The following is a 13,590-nucleotide window of genomic DNA, read 5'->3' as shown; positions in this document are numbered from 1 at the left end:
AGCCCGGGTGTCAGGGCCCGTGGTGTGGCGTGGCTTCCCTGCCCGCCGGGTAAGGCGGGCGGGGGCCGGCCCGGCAGCGCATCCCCGCCCGCACAGCCGGGCTGGGCAGCCGTGGGCGGTGGCGGCCCGGGCAGTGCCGCCGGGGAGCGGGGGAGGTGGAGGCGAGGGAGGGGGCGAGGGCGGCTCTCCTGTACTCTCCTCTCTTCCCTCCCTCTCGGTACCCCCGCCTCCGACCTTCGCCGCTGCCGGGATCGCGTCTTGCACCGGCCCGTCCTCTGAGAAGTGGCGAGGGGGGCCCGGCCATGGACACCCTCGTGCGCCCCGGGGCCAGCAAACCCCCCACCGGGTAAGCTCCCGCCGGGACCCGGGCCAGTCCGTTCCTCTCCACGAGCGGGAATGGCTCCGGACGGCGACAGCGGCCGTGCTGGCCGGCGGGCCGCGGTGCCTTCCCTCCGTCCCGCCTGTCTCGCTTCCCTCCGGGGCGCCGAGGTCGGAGCGGCGCGCAGGTGTCGGCGCCCGGCCCGCTCGGAGCACGGCCCGGGGACGTTGGGGAGCGAGGGGCGGTGAGCCCGGGTGCAAAAAGGTCAGGAGCAGGAGAAAGTGCCTGTTTCACCTGTGCCCTGCGGGAGGGACTCCCCGGCCCGGCTGCCGGCGCTGCTTCTCCGGCTGCGAGACCGGAGAGCCGGCTCGGTTTGGGGCTTGTTCCCTTCAAGGGGTGGTTCGGCCCTGCGGGACGAAGGGCAGCCGCTGCTTGCAGCTCCCGACCCGGGCCACCGGGGCTGGAAGGGACGCTGGCGGGGAGGGAGCCGGGGCCGCGGGCGGGCTCGGGGCGGACCCGTCCGGCGGAGGGTCCGGGGAGCCCCCGCGGCCGCAGAGGTGCTCGCCCCTACGCCCGCCTGCCCGAGCGCCGAGACGTAGCTGCCAAAAGCATTTGAATGGTTTATTCAGCCGTCCCAGACGTGGGTCTCAGCCCCACCGCACGGCCGCGGCAGAGAAAGGAAGAGCACTGCCAGCCGCGAATTAAAAGTGCCTAAAATTGTCCGAGGTTGGTGGGAGACCGCGGTGCTACTCCCAGTGCCTCCTGCCTTTGGTGACAGGCACGGCTCTCGCAGCGCTATTGCTAAGTAGCGGGAGGTTTAGGGGTTTTTCAAAAGAACAGACAAGTAGAAGATATGCCAGCAGTGGAATTTATTAGTCCGTTAATTAAACGACGAGAGCAGCAGCACGATGAGGTCCTAAGTGATCTCTTTTGTCAGAGCAAAAGCTGGGCAAGTTTTAAGAGCTGTGCTGTCTGCTCGCTGCAATTTACTGCTCTATTTCACACTATCTGCACAGACTGAAAGAGACTGTGATTGCTTCAGCAACTTTTTTTTTTTTTAGTTCTAATGTTTATATCATAAATTCATTTCCAACGAAGTAGGAAACAGTCCTAAAGTACGTGCTAGTAGGCTACAGTAGTTTTGTTCAGTTTCGTTTCCTTAGTTTGTCTTTAATAGGGAACCTTGTAGTGTACACAGAAAGTAGTACAGGGAGCAATGAGTGAAGATGCCATTGCTAATGCTGTGGTAATGAAACAGTGTGTGCCATTTTTCTTTGACTTGCAGAGTAGGACATAGCTTATTGCTCTTTTTGTAAATAAAATGCTTAATTCCACCTGAAATTGAGCCTGTCTGATCGTGACCTTTTAGGCTAACCTTCCAGGAAGAGTGGTAGATGTAAGGTGCCTCCCCTCTCTGTATTTAGTTGATGTAACAGTATAGCTGCTTTCTAAAATCCTGATGAAGAGGCAATCTATGGTGCCAATTAACATGTGTGCTTTGAAGAGTAATTCAGATGCAGTGCTGACTAAAAATTTGTCTCGATTGCTAGGTATCCAAAGATTCATTAAAAAAAATAATTTGCAATGGGAACGCATGTCACTGGTGCATCTCAGAAAGGACCACTGGGGTCTGGGGACATTTCTGAATGAAACTCCTGAATCCTTTTTGTAACCAGTTTCATCTGTGTAAACCGAGCCATTCTCGGATATCACGTACATGAACAGAAATTAAAGTAACTGCATTAACTTCAGTCCTATTGCTCCTGACATGGCTCAAGGAGATGAATCCAATCCTAGGGTGCAGATGCACTTGTGATATTGTATAACAAAGTGTGTGGGTGCTAATCTGCTCATGTGGAAGCTGATGGCAACACTGTCCTGTGCACCAAGGGGTGACTGCCTGTTTTATCTGAGCACATTTCAGCCTTGAATTACTTTGCGTTGCCTTTTCTTGCAAGTCAGACCTTCCCTGCCTGGATGTGTCTGTGCTGTTAACAGGGGACTTCACTGAATGGACCATAATTCCCTGAGTTGTTATCATCCATATTGGACATCGGTGGGTGTGTGATCCCTAATCAGATTTTACTCACTCGGTGATGAAATCTGTTAGGGTCAAGAAAGTGCAGCAGGAGCACAGCTTTGTCCTTTTTGGTTTCCATATGAATCCAAATGTGAACTGCATTTGTGGAGCATGGCTGAGGACCTCTGGCTGTTAAGGCCATTGTGACAGAAATACCTTCCTTTCATGGCAGAAGACGTGCTACACACGTTTCCAGCTTATTGATTGGCTTAGCTTGCAGTAGCGTCACAATTTTTAACAAAATTTAGGCAGAGCTGTTTTGTCTCTATGTAAATCATTAACAGCAACATCGTGACCCTCCCTTGTTAAACAGTGAACAAATTTAATGTATCATTTTTGCAGAGTAGAGCAGCTCTGCTGTGTGCTTATAGAGATAAATTATGTTTGCTCCATAGCAGAATTCCTTGAGAATTAAGCATTTAAATGTAGGATAGGGGTTTTTTTTGTTTTTTGTTTTTTGTTTTTTTTTTTTTTTTTGCTTTTTTTGTGGTTGTTGTTTTGTGTTTTTTTAATGGCAAAGGAAAAACTGAAGTTTGTGCTGGTGTTGTTGCAGGGTTTTTCCAATTTTTCAGTTTCAAAAATAATTGTAGACTTCAGAACCAGTAATTTTATTGTTACTGATTGCTAGGCATTAGTTTTTTTATAAACTTTACCAAGTTCATAATGCTTTATTTAATGAACATTTATTTTGGTTCATGAAAGTGAATTTAAGACAATCAGTAGCAATAGCAGAAATTACAATTTACTCTGCGATTATGCCATGGATACTAAAGGACAAATACCTTTTTAGTGTCTTTCTGTTTCTATCTGCTCTTGTTTCATTAGGGAGAGCAGAGACAATCTTCCCTGGGTGTTTCAGCTGGTTTCTTTTTTGACCGTAATTTGGCATAACAGACACACTGGTCATAAACGGCACTGTAAGATCAAGGATCAGTTCTGTTCTTCTCTCTTAGGAGCCTTGCAAAGAGCAGAGCATCTTCCATGGCCACTGAAGGCATCTCCATCTCCCACAGAAGCCAGCAGTTTATGGATCCATCTTCATGCGTGTGTCTGAGCACAGAGGATCTTCCTCTGGAGTCTGGCAAATTTGGGGAAAGCCTCTGTTTTAAACTGGATGTATGAGTGCTTTCTTTAAGTAGGGCCTTTATTTGCTGCGCCTCAGCTTCCTTCCCTGTCTCACAGGGCCTTATAGTACTAACATATACAGGCACATCTTAGCACACCTACTTTGGAGTGACTTCCCTGCTGGATTGAAGTATCCCTGGAAGTCAGATAAAGACGTGAAACATGTTTACATGGAGAACTGGGAAAAGCGAACCTCCAGCTGCAGAGCAAGTTGCACATCTCAACTTGTTGAAACCCTTTTTTACTATTTTATAACTACTATACATAGTTAAGTGGGTTGCTTTGTGAAACTGCATAACCGGCTTTAAAAAATACTATTATTGTGTTTAGAATTTTGTTTTCTTGTTTAGAAAAGCCTGGAGAGCACTGCTGTGCACAGAACATCTATTAGTCTGTATAACACTAGTTGTATCATACTCTAGCTTACTCCAGGTGTTGCAGAGTTTAGGATAAAAAGAAGCAACATGTAATTAGTTTTTAATTGGAAAACAGAGCAATTTGTATGTGTGTTCTATGTTTTGTATTTATGTAAGGTTTCTGTGTGCAGAAGTGGTAGATGGCAAAGGGCAATGACTGCAACCAGAAATGTAGAGTAGCAGTGGTAAAATCACAGACTGGTTTAGGTTGAAAGGAACCATAAAGATCATCTCATTCCAGTTCTCCTGCCATAGGCAGGGACACCTTCCACTGGACCAGGTTGCTTAAAGTCCCATCCAGTCTAACCTTGAACACTTACAGGGATGGGATATGCACAGCTTCTCTGGGCAACCTGTTCCACTGTCTTACCATGTGGTAAAAAATTTCTTCTTAAAATCTCATCTAAACCTCCTGTCTTTTAGCTTAAAGCCGTCCCTCCTTGTTCTATCCCTAGATTGCTGCCTTGACCAGTTGCAAAACTTACACTTATGTTTTTGGCATTGGCCTTTACATTGTTTCATTATTTGTATCTGTACCACTCCTACAGAGTTCAGTTGATTCACTTCAATTCACTTCTTATCTGTCCACCTGAGACAAGGAGCTTCCCTGTGATGCATTTTCCTGGCACCACAGACAGCATTAACCCTGTCTTCTTCTCGGTCTGGGCCAAAGATGTATCAGTGGCGCTACATCACATTAAATAAAGCTCTGATAGTAAAGACAGAAAAATTGTGCTTGCTATTGCATAGAATGAAACAGAGTACTTTTTTCTGTGTTTAGTGCCTCCATATGAATGTAACTGTTGAGCTAATATGCCATAACAGTTTTGTATTTTCAGTGATGACTAATATCTCAGGATTGCTGAAGATAAGGATACTAATTGTAAGAGTAAGCCAAATGGCAAGATAAATACAATGCAATCCAATCCTGACAGCTGTGCTTTCTGAAGTCCAGGTTCCTATTTCTCATATCTTAGTTTTCCTTTTTTTTTCTTTTTTATTTTTCCCTTTTCCTTTTTTTCAGAAATCTGCCAGAGTGGAGAATGAATTTCTTATAAAATCTCTTTCATTTCTCTACTGTCTAGAATATTCAGGATTTGTTTTGACTTTCCCCATCTTCCAGTTGTCTCTCATTATTTTGTTCCTATGGAATGTTTTATATTTTTTCGTCTTGCTATTTTATGCCAGTCCTGCTGCTGTTAGATGAAATTGAACCTTCTCTTTCTTACTGTCACCTGTGTTAGCTGTTGTTCATATTCTTTGCCTTGTAATTTCAGATTCATTTTTCTTCAGGTTTTGCTCCTGTAAATTTATATCTTGGTCAAATTGCTAGTCTTCATGGAATCATTTCACTGCTCTGCAGGAACCTTTTGATAGGACAGATTTTACTTACCACCCCATCTAGGCTGGCTTCACCAGTAACAGTCAATTTCAGGAGGCTGCACTAGAGAAGGGGGCATTAATTACAGTTTCAAATGCTCTCATGGGTACCCTTTCAGAAGATGCTGACCCTTAAAAAAAACCAGCTTCCTAAATATTTATATTGAAGTCAGTTCAATAAATACATGGCTGCTTCGTGTGTAGCTAATGTTGCTGGAGAAGTGGTATATTTCTTTTTGCCAAGTAATTCAGATCCCAATGCGTGCTTATGGCCAGAATGAAAGAATTTTTTTTTTTCCTTCAAAGGAATGAGAGTTCTCTTGAATACGTGTATTTAATCTTAATCCTCTGTCCTCATGTAGACTTCTCTTGTCACGGACTTGAATTATCTCACAAGCATTTATGAAGACTTCCTAACAATATTCATTTGGCTTAAAGAAAAACATTTAGAAGACTTTATTATTATAATATATTACATAATTTATATAATTATAGTATTATATACATATATATTATCTATCTTATTGTATAATATATAATGTATATAAATATTATATTATATTTATATAATTATATTTTAATATATATAAATTATATAATTTGCCTATATTATTTATATAGGCAAAAGTGTGAACACATTTACATGGCCAGCTCCAAAAGCAGCCTGTCATAGGAGGCCTGTGACAGAGTTAGGGAAGTACCTCACTTCTCCTGAATCGCAATTCAGTGCCTTAACAAGTGTTCCCCTGTGTCTGGGCTTTAGCTACTCTGTTAGCATCAGCAAACACTTGATGTTCTGGCAACGACTGTGTTCTGTATACTGCAGCTTTTTGTGTTGCTCTGGCATTGTGATTTCCATGAAAATTGACAGTTTTCACACTATAATGCTGCTTCTAAGAGGATGACTGGCCTTTAGAAATTGTTTTTTTCCATAGCAGGTTAAGCCACTTTATGCATGAGAAACTGGGAATTGGAAAATACTTACAATCCGTGTTTCCAGCTAAAATTATGAATTAAGGATAGTTTAAAAATGGCTGTGTTTCCAGGTCAAGGAAATTACAACCCTTATTGAGGTATGAATCCTGTTAATATAGAGAGTGTTTCCAGAGCTGTTAGTTGCCCAGTGAGCCAGGCTGCTTATCATTAAATAAGTGATGCTGGGAACAGTGTATTGTTGTCATAGTTTCAGCATGAGAGTGTCAGCGATGAGGCAGGGACTTGACCCGTGCTGAGGAACAGTCACAAAGCTGTGTGGCAGTGGTGTGCTCTGATGGCACTGGTGCACAGCATCTCATACCCACTTTAGTCCCTTCATACCAGAAACGATGTCTTTTCAGTTTCATTAATCCCTCAGCTAATGAGCTTGCCTCAGGTGCTGTCTATTTGTACAGAGGAGTTGTCATAACCAGAGAAAGGGGAAAAATGGATTTGGATTGGTTTTTCTATGTTCTTTTGTTCTTACTATAGCTTCCAGATTCAGAGCGTCGATGGGACCATAAAATTAATTTCTTATTCCTGTAAATTCAACATGATATTTGTACGATAAGCTGTGCTTTGTGTTCTTAAGGATATGTTGTATGGAGTTATCATTTTCTTGTACAGTTTCCATGATGAAATGTGAATTACAAAACTTTCTCTAGTAGTCAAAAAATCATGCCTGAGTATTTTCCTTTTGGATATGGTGATCATCATTAAAACAGGTAGGAAAGGTCCAAATGAAGTGGTGCACTCTGGTCTGAGGTACTTGAAGATGTGCAATAGACAGACTGCATTTTTGGGTTTGGTTCTGTCTTCTCCAGTGTCTTGTTTTATTAAAGGTGGTTGACCTGTGCATAAGTATTTAAGGCCAGTCTGTGAGCTCTTCTGCCTCTTTCTCTCTCAGTGTTGCTGTGGTGTATGCAAAGTGGAACAGCTCAGTAAAATGTGATGCAAAATCCCTCACCTATCAACCAGATAATTAGGGAACTCTCACAGAAAACCCACGTTCAAAGTTCTACTTGGCAAAGGAAGGGCTGAGGATTAAACTTACAGTAGCTTTTACTACACCAAATTGCTAGGACCACCCCGCAGCCTGGAGTCCTTTTTCCATGGAGTGGGAAGCCAGATGTGAGTCTCAGTATTCCTGAAGCTGTTGTGTTGTAGTTGGGTGTTTCTGTAACAAGCTCTTACTAGTGGCTCAAAGGCTAGAGAAAATACAGTCTTGCTCAGCTGAGCTGGTGTTGTGGTGCTAACAGTAAAAACTTCTTTTGTTCAAAAAAATAAACAGGTAACATGCAAAATCGTCTCTCTTACATGGAGCTTGAGCAAGAAAATTACATTTTATATTATCAGTGTTCTAAATATAACCATACTGTAAGGTTCCAACAGCAAGTACCAATCCAAAACTACTTAATCAGATAAATGTTACTTTATGTTTTCACTAAGAGTGACTAACAGTGTGATTGTCTGTTTGCCGTGCCTACTTTCCTTTCCTGTGTGTCGGGCTCTATTTAAATAAATGCGTGCTGATCTCATTGACTGTTGCTGGGCTGTTATTATGAAGTGGAGCTAAAACTGTTGGTTTTCAGTAATCAGGGGTTAATAACATGGGTTTTTTGAGGACCAAATAGAGATTTAAAATGGATACCATTAATGGTTGACGAGATGCTTTCTGAATTTTCAAGTGTTGTTTCAACAAACATTCTTGTTACAATTCACAGTAAGATGATATAAAACCTCTTTATATCACTGCTTTTTGGTAATATTTCAGTGGGTTAGTTAGACCAAAGAACAATAAAATTCAAGGGCCTGAGTACAAACACACCATTGATGATCAGTTGTTGCTGTCTCCAAAGCCTGATGGTCATTCTTGTTAATCTGCTGGTGCCCTTTTCTCCGAAAATGCAGGGTTCTTGTTTGGGTTTTTTTTGGGGGGGGAGAGGGAGGAATTGTTTCCCTTTGTATTTGTGTTACGTGATGCCAGGAGATGGTATGGTAGTGGCTCGAGCAGGAGTTTGTCCTCTGAGGTTGTGTGGTGGTCCCCACGCTGTAGTACACACAAACCCACCAGCTACAGAATCATCTCAGGCAAGGCTGACATCTCCAAGGACACAAGAGGAAAGCTCTGTTTTAGATTATCTAGATGATTTTTGTTTTAAAAGCTCATTTCTTCCTTCTTGCCCCATACATCCCACAGTGGGCATTCTCCAGTGCTCACCCTGGAGAATTATTGGGTGCTATGCTTCGGATGTAAGAGAAAATTAACTAGTAAATTCTGCTCAAACCCTTCAAAACACGCAGAGTTATTTTACTTATGATAACAGAGTTATTTTATTTTATTATTATTTATCTTATATAGTATTTATTATTATATTATTTATTTTATTATGATAATAGAGTTATTTTGTTTATGATAACGACTTTTTTCCTGCATTACTAGGCTCCAAAAGATAAATAAAAACTCCAAGTTACTTTACAAAGAAAATATTATTTCTTTTTTTTTCTTACTTCTGTGCTTAGATGACTTTCCTTTCTGCACTTTTTATGTTTGAGGTTGGTATATTGCATAGGCAGCAAAAATACCTCCTAGGTAAATACATCAAGCATGGCACATCTGCTCTTACTGTGCACAGGACGTGTATTTTTCCCATGTTTGTCTGAGTTTGCCAGGAGGGGATTCTCCAAAATCAATAAACAGTTTCAGATAAATGGGAAGAAAAAACGTTTTCTGTGCTTTTCTTCAATATCTGCTCCTGTGGCAGTGCTTTATTTCTGAATACCTCAGTAATGGTTCAGGGTGTTGAGGAGGCAATATCTTGGTACAAATCCAAATTCCTTCTGTTTCTTTCTGTGGTTTTGAGTTTGGTTTTATTTTTCTGTTGTTTTTTTTTTCTTTTGAATAACTTCTCATGGTACTTTTGGAACCAAGCCTACACTTCTATGGATAATAAATAAATTACTGCTGGTTTCCCTGGGGGTACAGCTCACGTTTCAGTGTCAACACAGCTTTCTCTGCTCTAAGGGGGCTGGTCGTGTTGCTTGTGGTCGTTCTGAGGAACTCTTGCTGCTAGGACTGGGGCTTTCTTCTTGGGAAGGAGGCCAGCCTTTGGCTTTTGCCACGATTAAAATCTTGGTACTGTGACACCTTCAGGTGCTCATAAAAGTAACTCTCCCCATTCATTAAATATAGCTACAATTAGGTCAGATCACATTTCTAAACTGACAGGGTTGTAATTAACACATTTATTTTGTTTGCTTTTAATTGCCTGTTTCTTTCTCCTGCTGAACTGGAGAGTCACCTGGTTATGTCACAGCAACACAGAGCAGCATCACATGCTAAAGTAATGTTACATTGTGCATAACTTTGTGCTTTCTGAGACATACAGTCTTTTTGCTGTCTTATTTTATATAGGCTTATTAAGGTCTGTTGTGCAGATTCGTTCCCTGGGTAGTGACTGGCTCTGAGGAGGACAAACTGGGACCATTGTCCACTTAGGGAGTACCCAAGCCTCCATTTACCCGGGGAAGCTGCAAATTGTCCAGCGTTGGGCTGTGTGTAGGAATAGACTTGCCTGAGCCCAGACTGATACAGGGATGATAGAGAGCAACCAGAGCGTGGCAGGAAATTGTTCTCCCACTCCATCGAGTCTTTTGTAAACCAGAAGATATTTTTGTTCCTGCTCTTACACTATCTAGTCAAGGATTGCTATATTCTGATCAAGTCTGTTGTTCCTAAATATAATGTGTTCGTGTGGAATTGCTTCTTATTATAAAACCTACCTTTTCTGTTGTGAGGCAAACATAGGTATGTCCATGTGTGATGAACAGAGGCTCCAGGATCAAACTTAAAATTGAAAGAAATCACCTTTTACATGAGTCATTACCTAACAGAATTTTATCCTTCAGATAAAAGTTCAGAGATTGGTGGATTTTCCAAATTACCTGTGTAGGTAGGAAAAGGATAAAATTTTACACTGCAGTTTTAAATAATAAATTTAATTGGCTGGTTTTTTCCTTCACCTCAAGTCCTATAGATTGTACCAACTTTGCAAAACAGTTCAGAAAAGACTACCTAAGCACAGCCCTGTTGATGATTAAACCATGTCTTGATGACATTAAAGTTGTTTTTCTTCCTAATTTCATAGCAACTACTTGAATTCCCCTTCCAACTTTTAAATGGATTTGTAAGAAACAAGAGAATACCTTCCTGAAAGAGCAATTAGTTATTCTGTAACAAGTATTTCCTCAGTTTTCAACTTCACAGGTTTCGGGAAATATTACTCTTCTCAGTAGAGAAAATTTATTATAGTTTTGGTGTAGAATTCTTCCTGAAGAAGACAAATTGTTAATTTTGGAACTATTTGAGTATCAGTGGGCACAACCTGTTCTTTGATTTCTTTGCTTTTAGTAGTTCTATTTCACAAACAATGTCTTAGGCGATTTTAGCACTTGATACCAGGATCAAAATATAGCGTCTTCCCTCTCCTGGTTCAGATGTAGTATTTCTTTCTATTTTTTTGTAACATTTACTATTTTCCAGCCCCATATAAGACAAACCAGGAATTAAATTTTTTCATAGAAGCACCTTTTTTGTCTTTCCCCCTTAAATTTTTGGTAAGGCGGTTAGTGTAGTGTTATACAAAATGACTGCTAAAGACTCATAGCAGACTCATAGTGTGTCTGTCCCCCCAGTCTATTGGATTCTGTTGGGACAGATTTGGAGAGTCTGCTTGTACTTGCCAGAGAATGAAGAGCAGCAAAAGCACTGGCTAATTGTTCAATGAAAGATTGGAAATGGGACTTTGATCAGCTGCTCTGAAGCAGCATGAATTTATTTGACCTGTTCAGCTTGGAGGAGACTGGGTGTGGCTCTGCTCCCATTGCCTTAATAATCACGTTTTGAGCCCAAGAGCCCTTTGGGTTTTTGCCCTGCTTCATTTGCCAGGCTGAGCTGTGCAAATCCCGAGCAACTTGGCTGAAATCTCTGGGTCTGCTCCTGCATCAGACAGGTATAAGAGGGACCAACGAGGTCTTCAGCTGGGCATATCAGGGAAATACTTGTGTGTGCACACTGGTCTTGGTGCTTTACAGGGGTTCAGGTTTGTGTTTTATATTAAAGTAACAAAAATTTGGTATCTCATTATAAAAGGGGGGGTGTTTAGGTAAAGATGGGTGAGTGCAATCTGTACATTCCTTTATGTGTTCCTTCTGTAGTTGATTTCCTTTACATGATGGTAAACTTGAAAGTGCCATCCAGTATTCTACAGCTAAAGACCTCTTGGACACTAACAATATATTGTTCATACTGGTAAGGATACAGAGGTTATTTGTTTCTGTTCTCATTTGTTCTTTTTGCAAGATCAGATATTGCTTATATTTTTTTATAAAGCCTACAGCTTGTCTTGCTATTGCACCAGTCTTAAGAGAACTGCTCAAGTATATAGTTGTTTGTTGTTTATTATTGAGTATTCTCAAATTAGCCATAGTTATTTTGGAATGAAATCTCTTTGCATTCAAGTGGTTAAATACCACACTTTCTCCTATTAAAAATGGGATCCAGGTCTACTGGAAAATATTTTACACATATAAAACTGCCTGAAGTATAAAACCTGTTTATACAGATACCATGGATTTCTTGCCATAAAAAGCACCGTAAATTCCCCGTGCTGCTTCATTTTCATAAGAAGTTACTTGAAAAGAAATATTGCTTGTGGTGAGTTGCCAATTATTTATATACTAATTTGCTACCTGAGAATAATTTCAGATTTTTAAATTAAGTTTGGTATTGAAGTGATAGAGAGGAAAAATGTCTGAAACTACTTCATATTTTACAGTAGCATAGTATAGAAGTACTTTAGCTTAAATTTGCCTGGAGAAAAACTGACAATATGGATTTGTTATTTGTTATTTTATTTAATTTGTTTTTTTAAGTGAATGAGTTTATCTTTTAATTAATGTTGTGTATCTGTGAAGAGTTTTTTTAAAATGTAAATTACCACTTACCTGTATTGTTACAGGACAAACAACTCAGTGCTGTATATAGAATACTAAGCTGTTGTCATATTAGTGTCTGTGTTCAAAACTTTGGTGCTAGATTTGAATAGGAGGCTGCACACAATGGCTAGGAGCAGAGAGCTCTGTTCTGCCATCAATTGAGAGGACGTGCACGTCAGCCTGCTGTACAGATCAACCCTTCAAGCAAATGATCCAGACAGTTGATGAGGGGAATTATATTCCCTTGCTTCTCTTTTAAATGATACCATTGCTACGTGCAGGGGGAAAAAAAAAAAAGGAAGTTCAGTGGCATTCAGCTGTAGGGATGCAGTTAAGAGACTAAAAATAGTGTTGCTTTATCTTCCAGCAATGAGATAGGTTTCCTTACAAAATTCGGGGGAACTAAGTGAATTGGAGACTTCATGTTGCTTTTGCACCTGGTGAGGTACCATAGTGCTTTTCCAAAAAGACCTAAATTTTTCAGAATTAAATTGTGTGGGTGTAGAGAGGTCCAAGCAGGAAGCTGTTTTGGAGGCTTTGTGTGACGTTTGTAGTACCTGTACAACTGCTTGGGAGGGATGTGAGGAAGGATTAGGCTGCAGATGCTCCTGCACAGCTCTAGCCTTTGCATGCAGCTGGTCTGGGTAGCAAGCCTTCTTACCGATGGCTAGCACAAGGGAGAGCAAGTACTTGGCTTACTGCTTGTAGAAAGAAACAGATTTTTCTTTTATCCTGCTGGTTTGGTAGGCTCTCTTGGCATTTAAAAGGAAATGTGTGATTATTTTAGGAATCTTTGAAAATGGCAGCATATCTCTGAATTAATACATTCGCATTTCTCACTGAGTTGCAGATGGAAGATTCAAAACTGTGGTTTGGGCAACATATGTTGATTAATACTGGAAATAAATGCTACCCTATGGGACCTTCCTTCTGGTGCCAGCATGTCCGCTGAGTCGTACAGCTGTGCCAGTCTTTCCAGAATTGTTCTGCAATCTATTTACTTCGAACAAATGTTGCAGTCATGGATGGATTTATGAGAATAGTGATCTGACAGACCATGCAAGCTTATAGATTATAAAGTCTTCTGTACGCAGAGAAACCACATGTTCACTAATTAAACTCTCCTTATATAGAGGAGTGGTACTGTTGTGTTCCTCAAAATACATGCAGAAGATGAGTGGTGAGGAATATAATTTTTATTGCTGCACAGTAGGGTGCAGGCGTGTTGACACCTGATGCAGACTCAAAATTGCCTGAAATTCTCTATTGGCTTGTATAGCATAGTCAGCGTGTTTCTG

At 41.3% G+C, this 13,590-nt stretch overlaps 1 protein-coding gene across 6 annotated transcripts in view; it reads left to right on the top strand.

Annotated features, from left to right (window-relative positions):
• The first annotated feature begins 216 nt into the window (after nucleotides 1-216).
• Nucleotides 217-13,590, top strand: part of COBL (cordon-bleu WH2 repeat protein) — a 157,306-nt gene continuing 143,932 nt past the window's right edge. For all 6 annotated transcript variants that reach the window (XM_014872280.2, XM_088171397.1, XM_088171406.1 and 3 more), the window contains exon 1: nucleotides 217-346. In XM_014872280.2, coding sequence (XP_014727766.2) covers nucleotides 303-346 — 44 coding nt within the window. In that variant the 5' untranslated portion in view covers nucleotides 217-302. The remainder of the gene's footprint in view (nucleotides 347-13,590) is intronic.

Source organism: Sturnus vulgaris, chromosome 1, assembly GCF_052056855.1.
Source record: "Sturnus vulgaris isolate bStuVul1 chromosome 1, bStuVul1.hap1, whole genome shotgun sequence".
Taxonomy (NCBI): domain Eukaryota; kingdom Metazoa; phylum Chordata; class Aves; order Passeriformes; family Sturnidae; genus Sturnus; species Sturnus vulgaris.
Note: the sequence above shows the minus strand (reverse complement) of the source record. Positions and strands in the feature narration are given on the sequence as shown.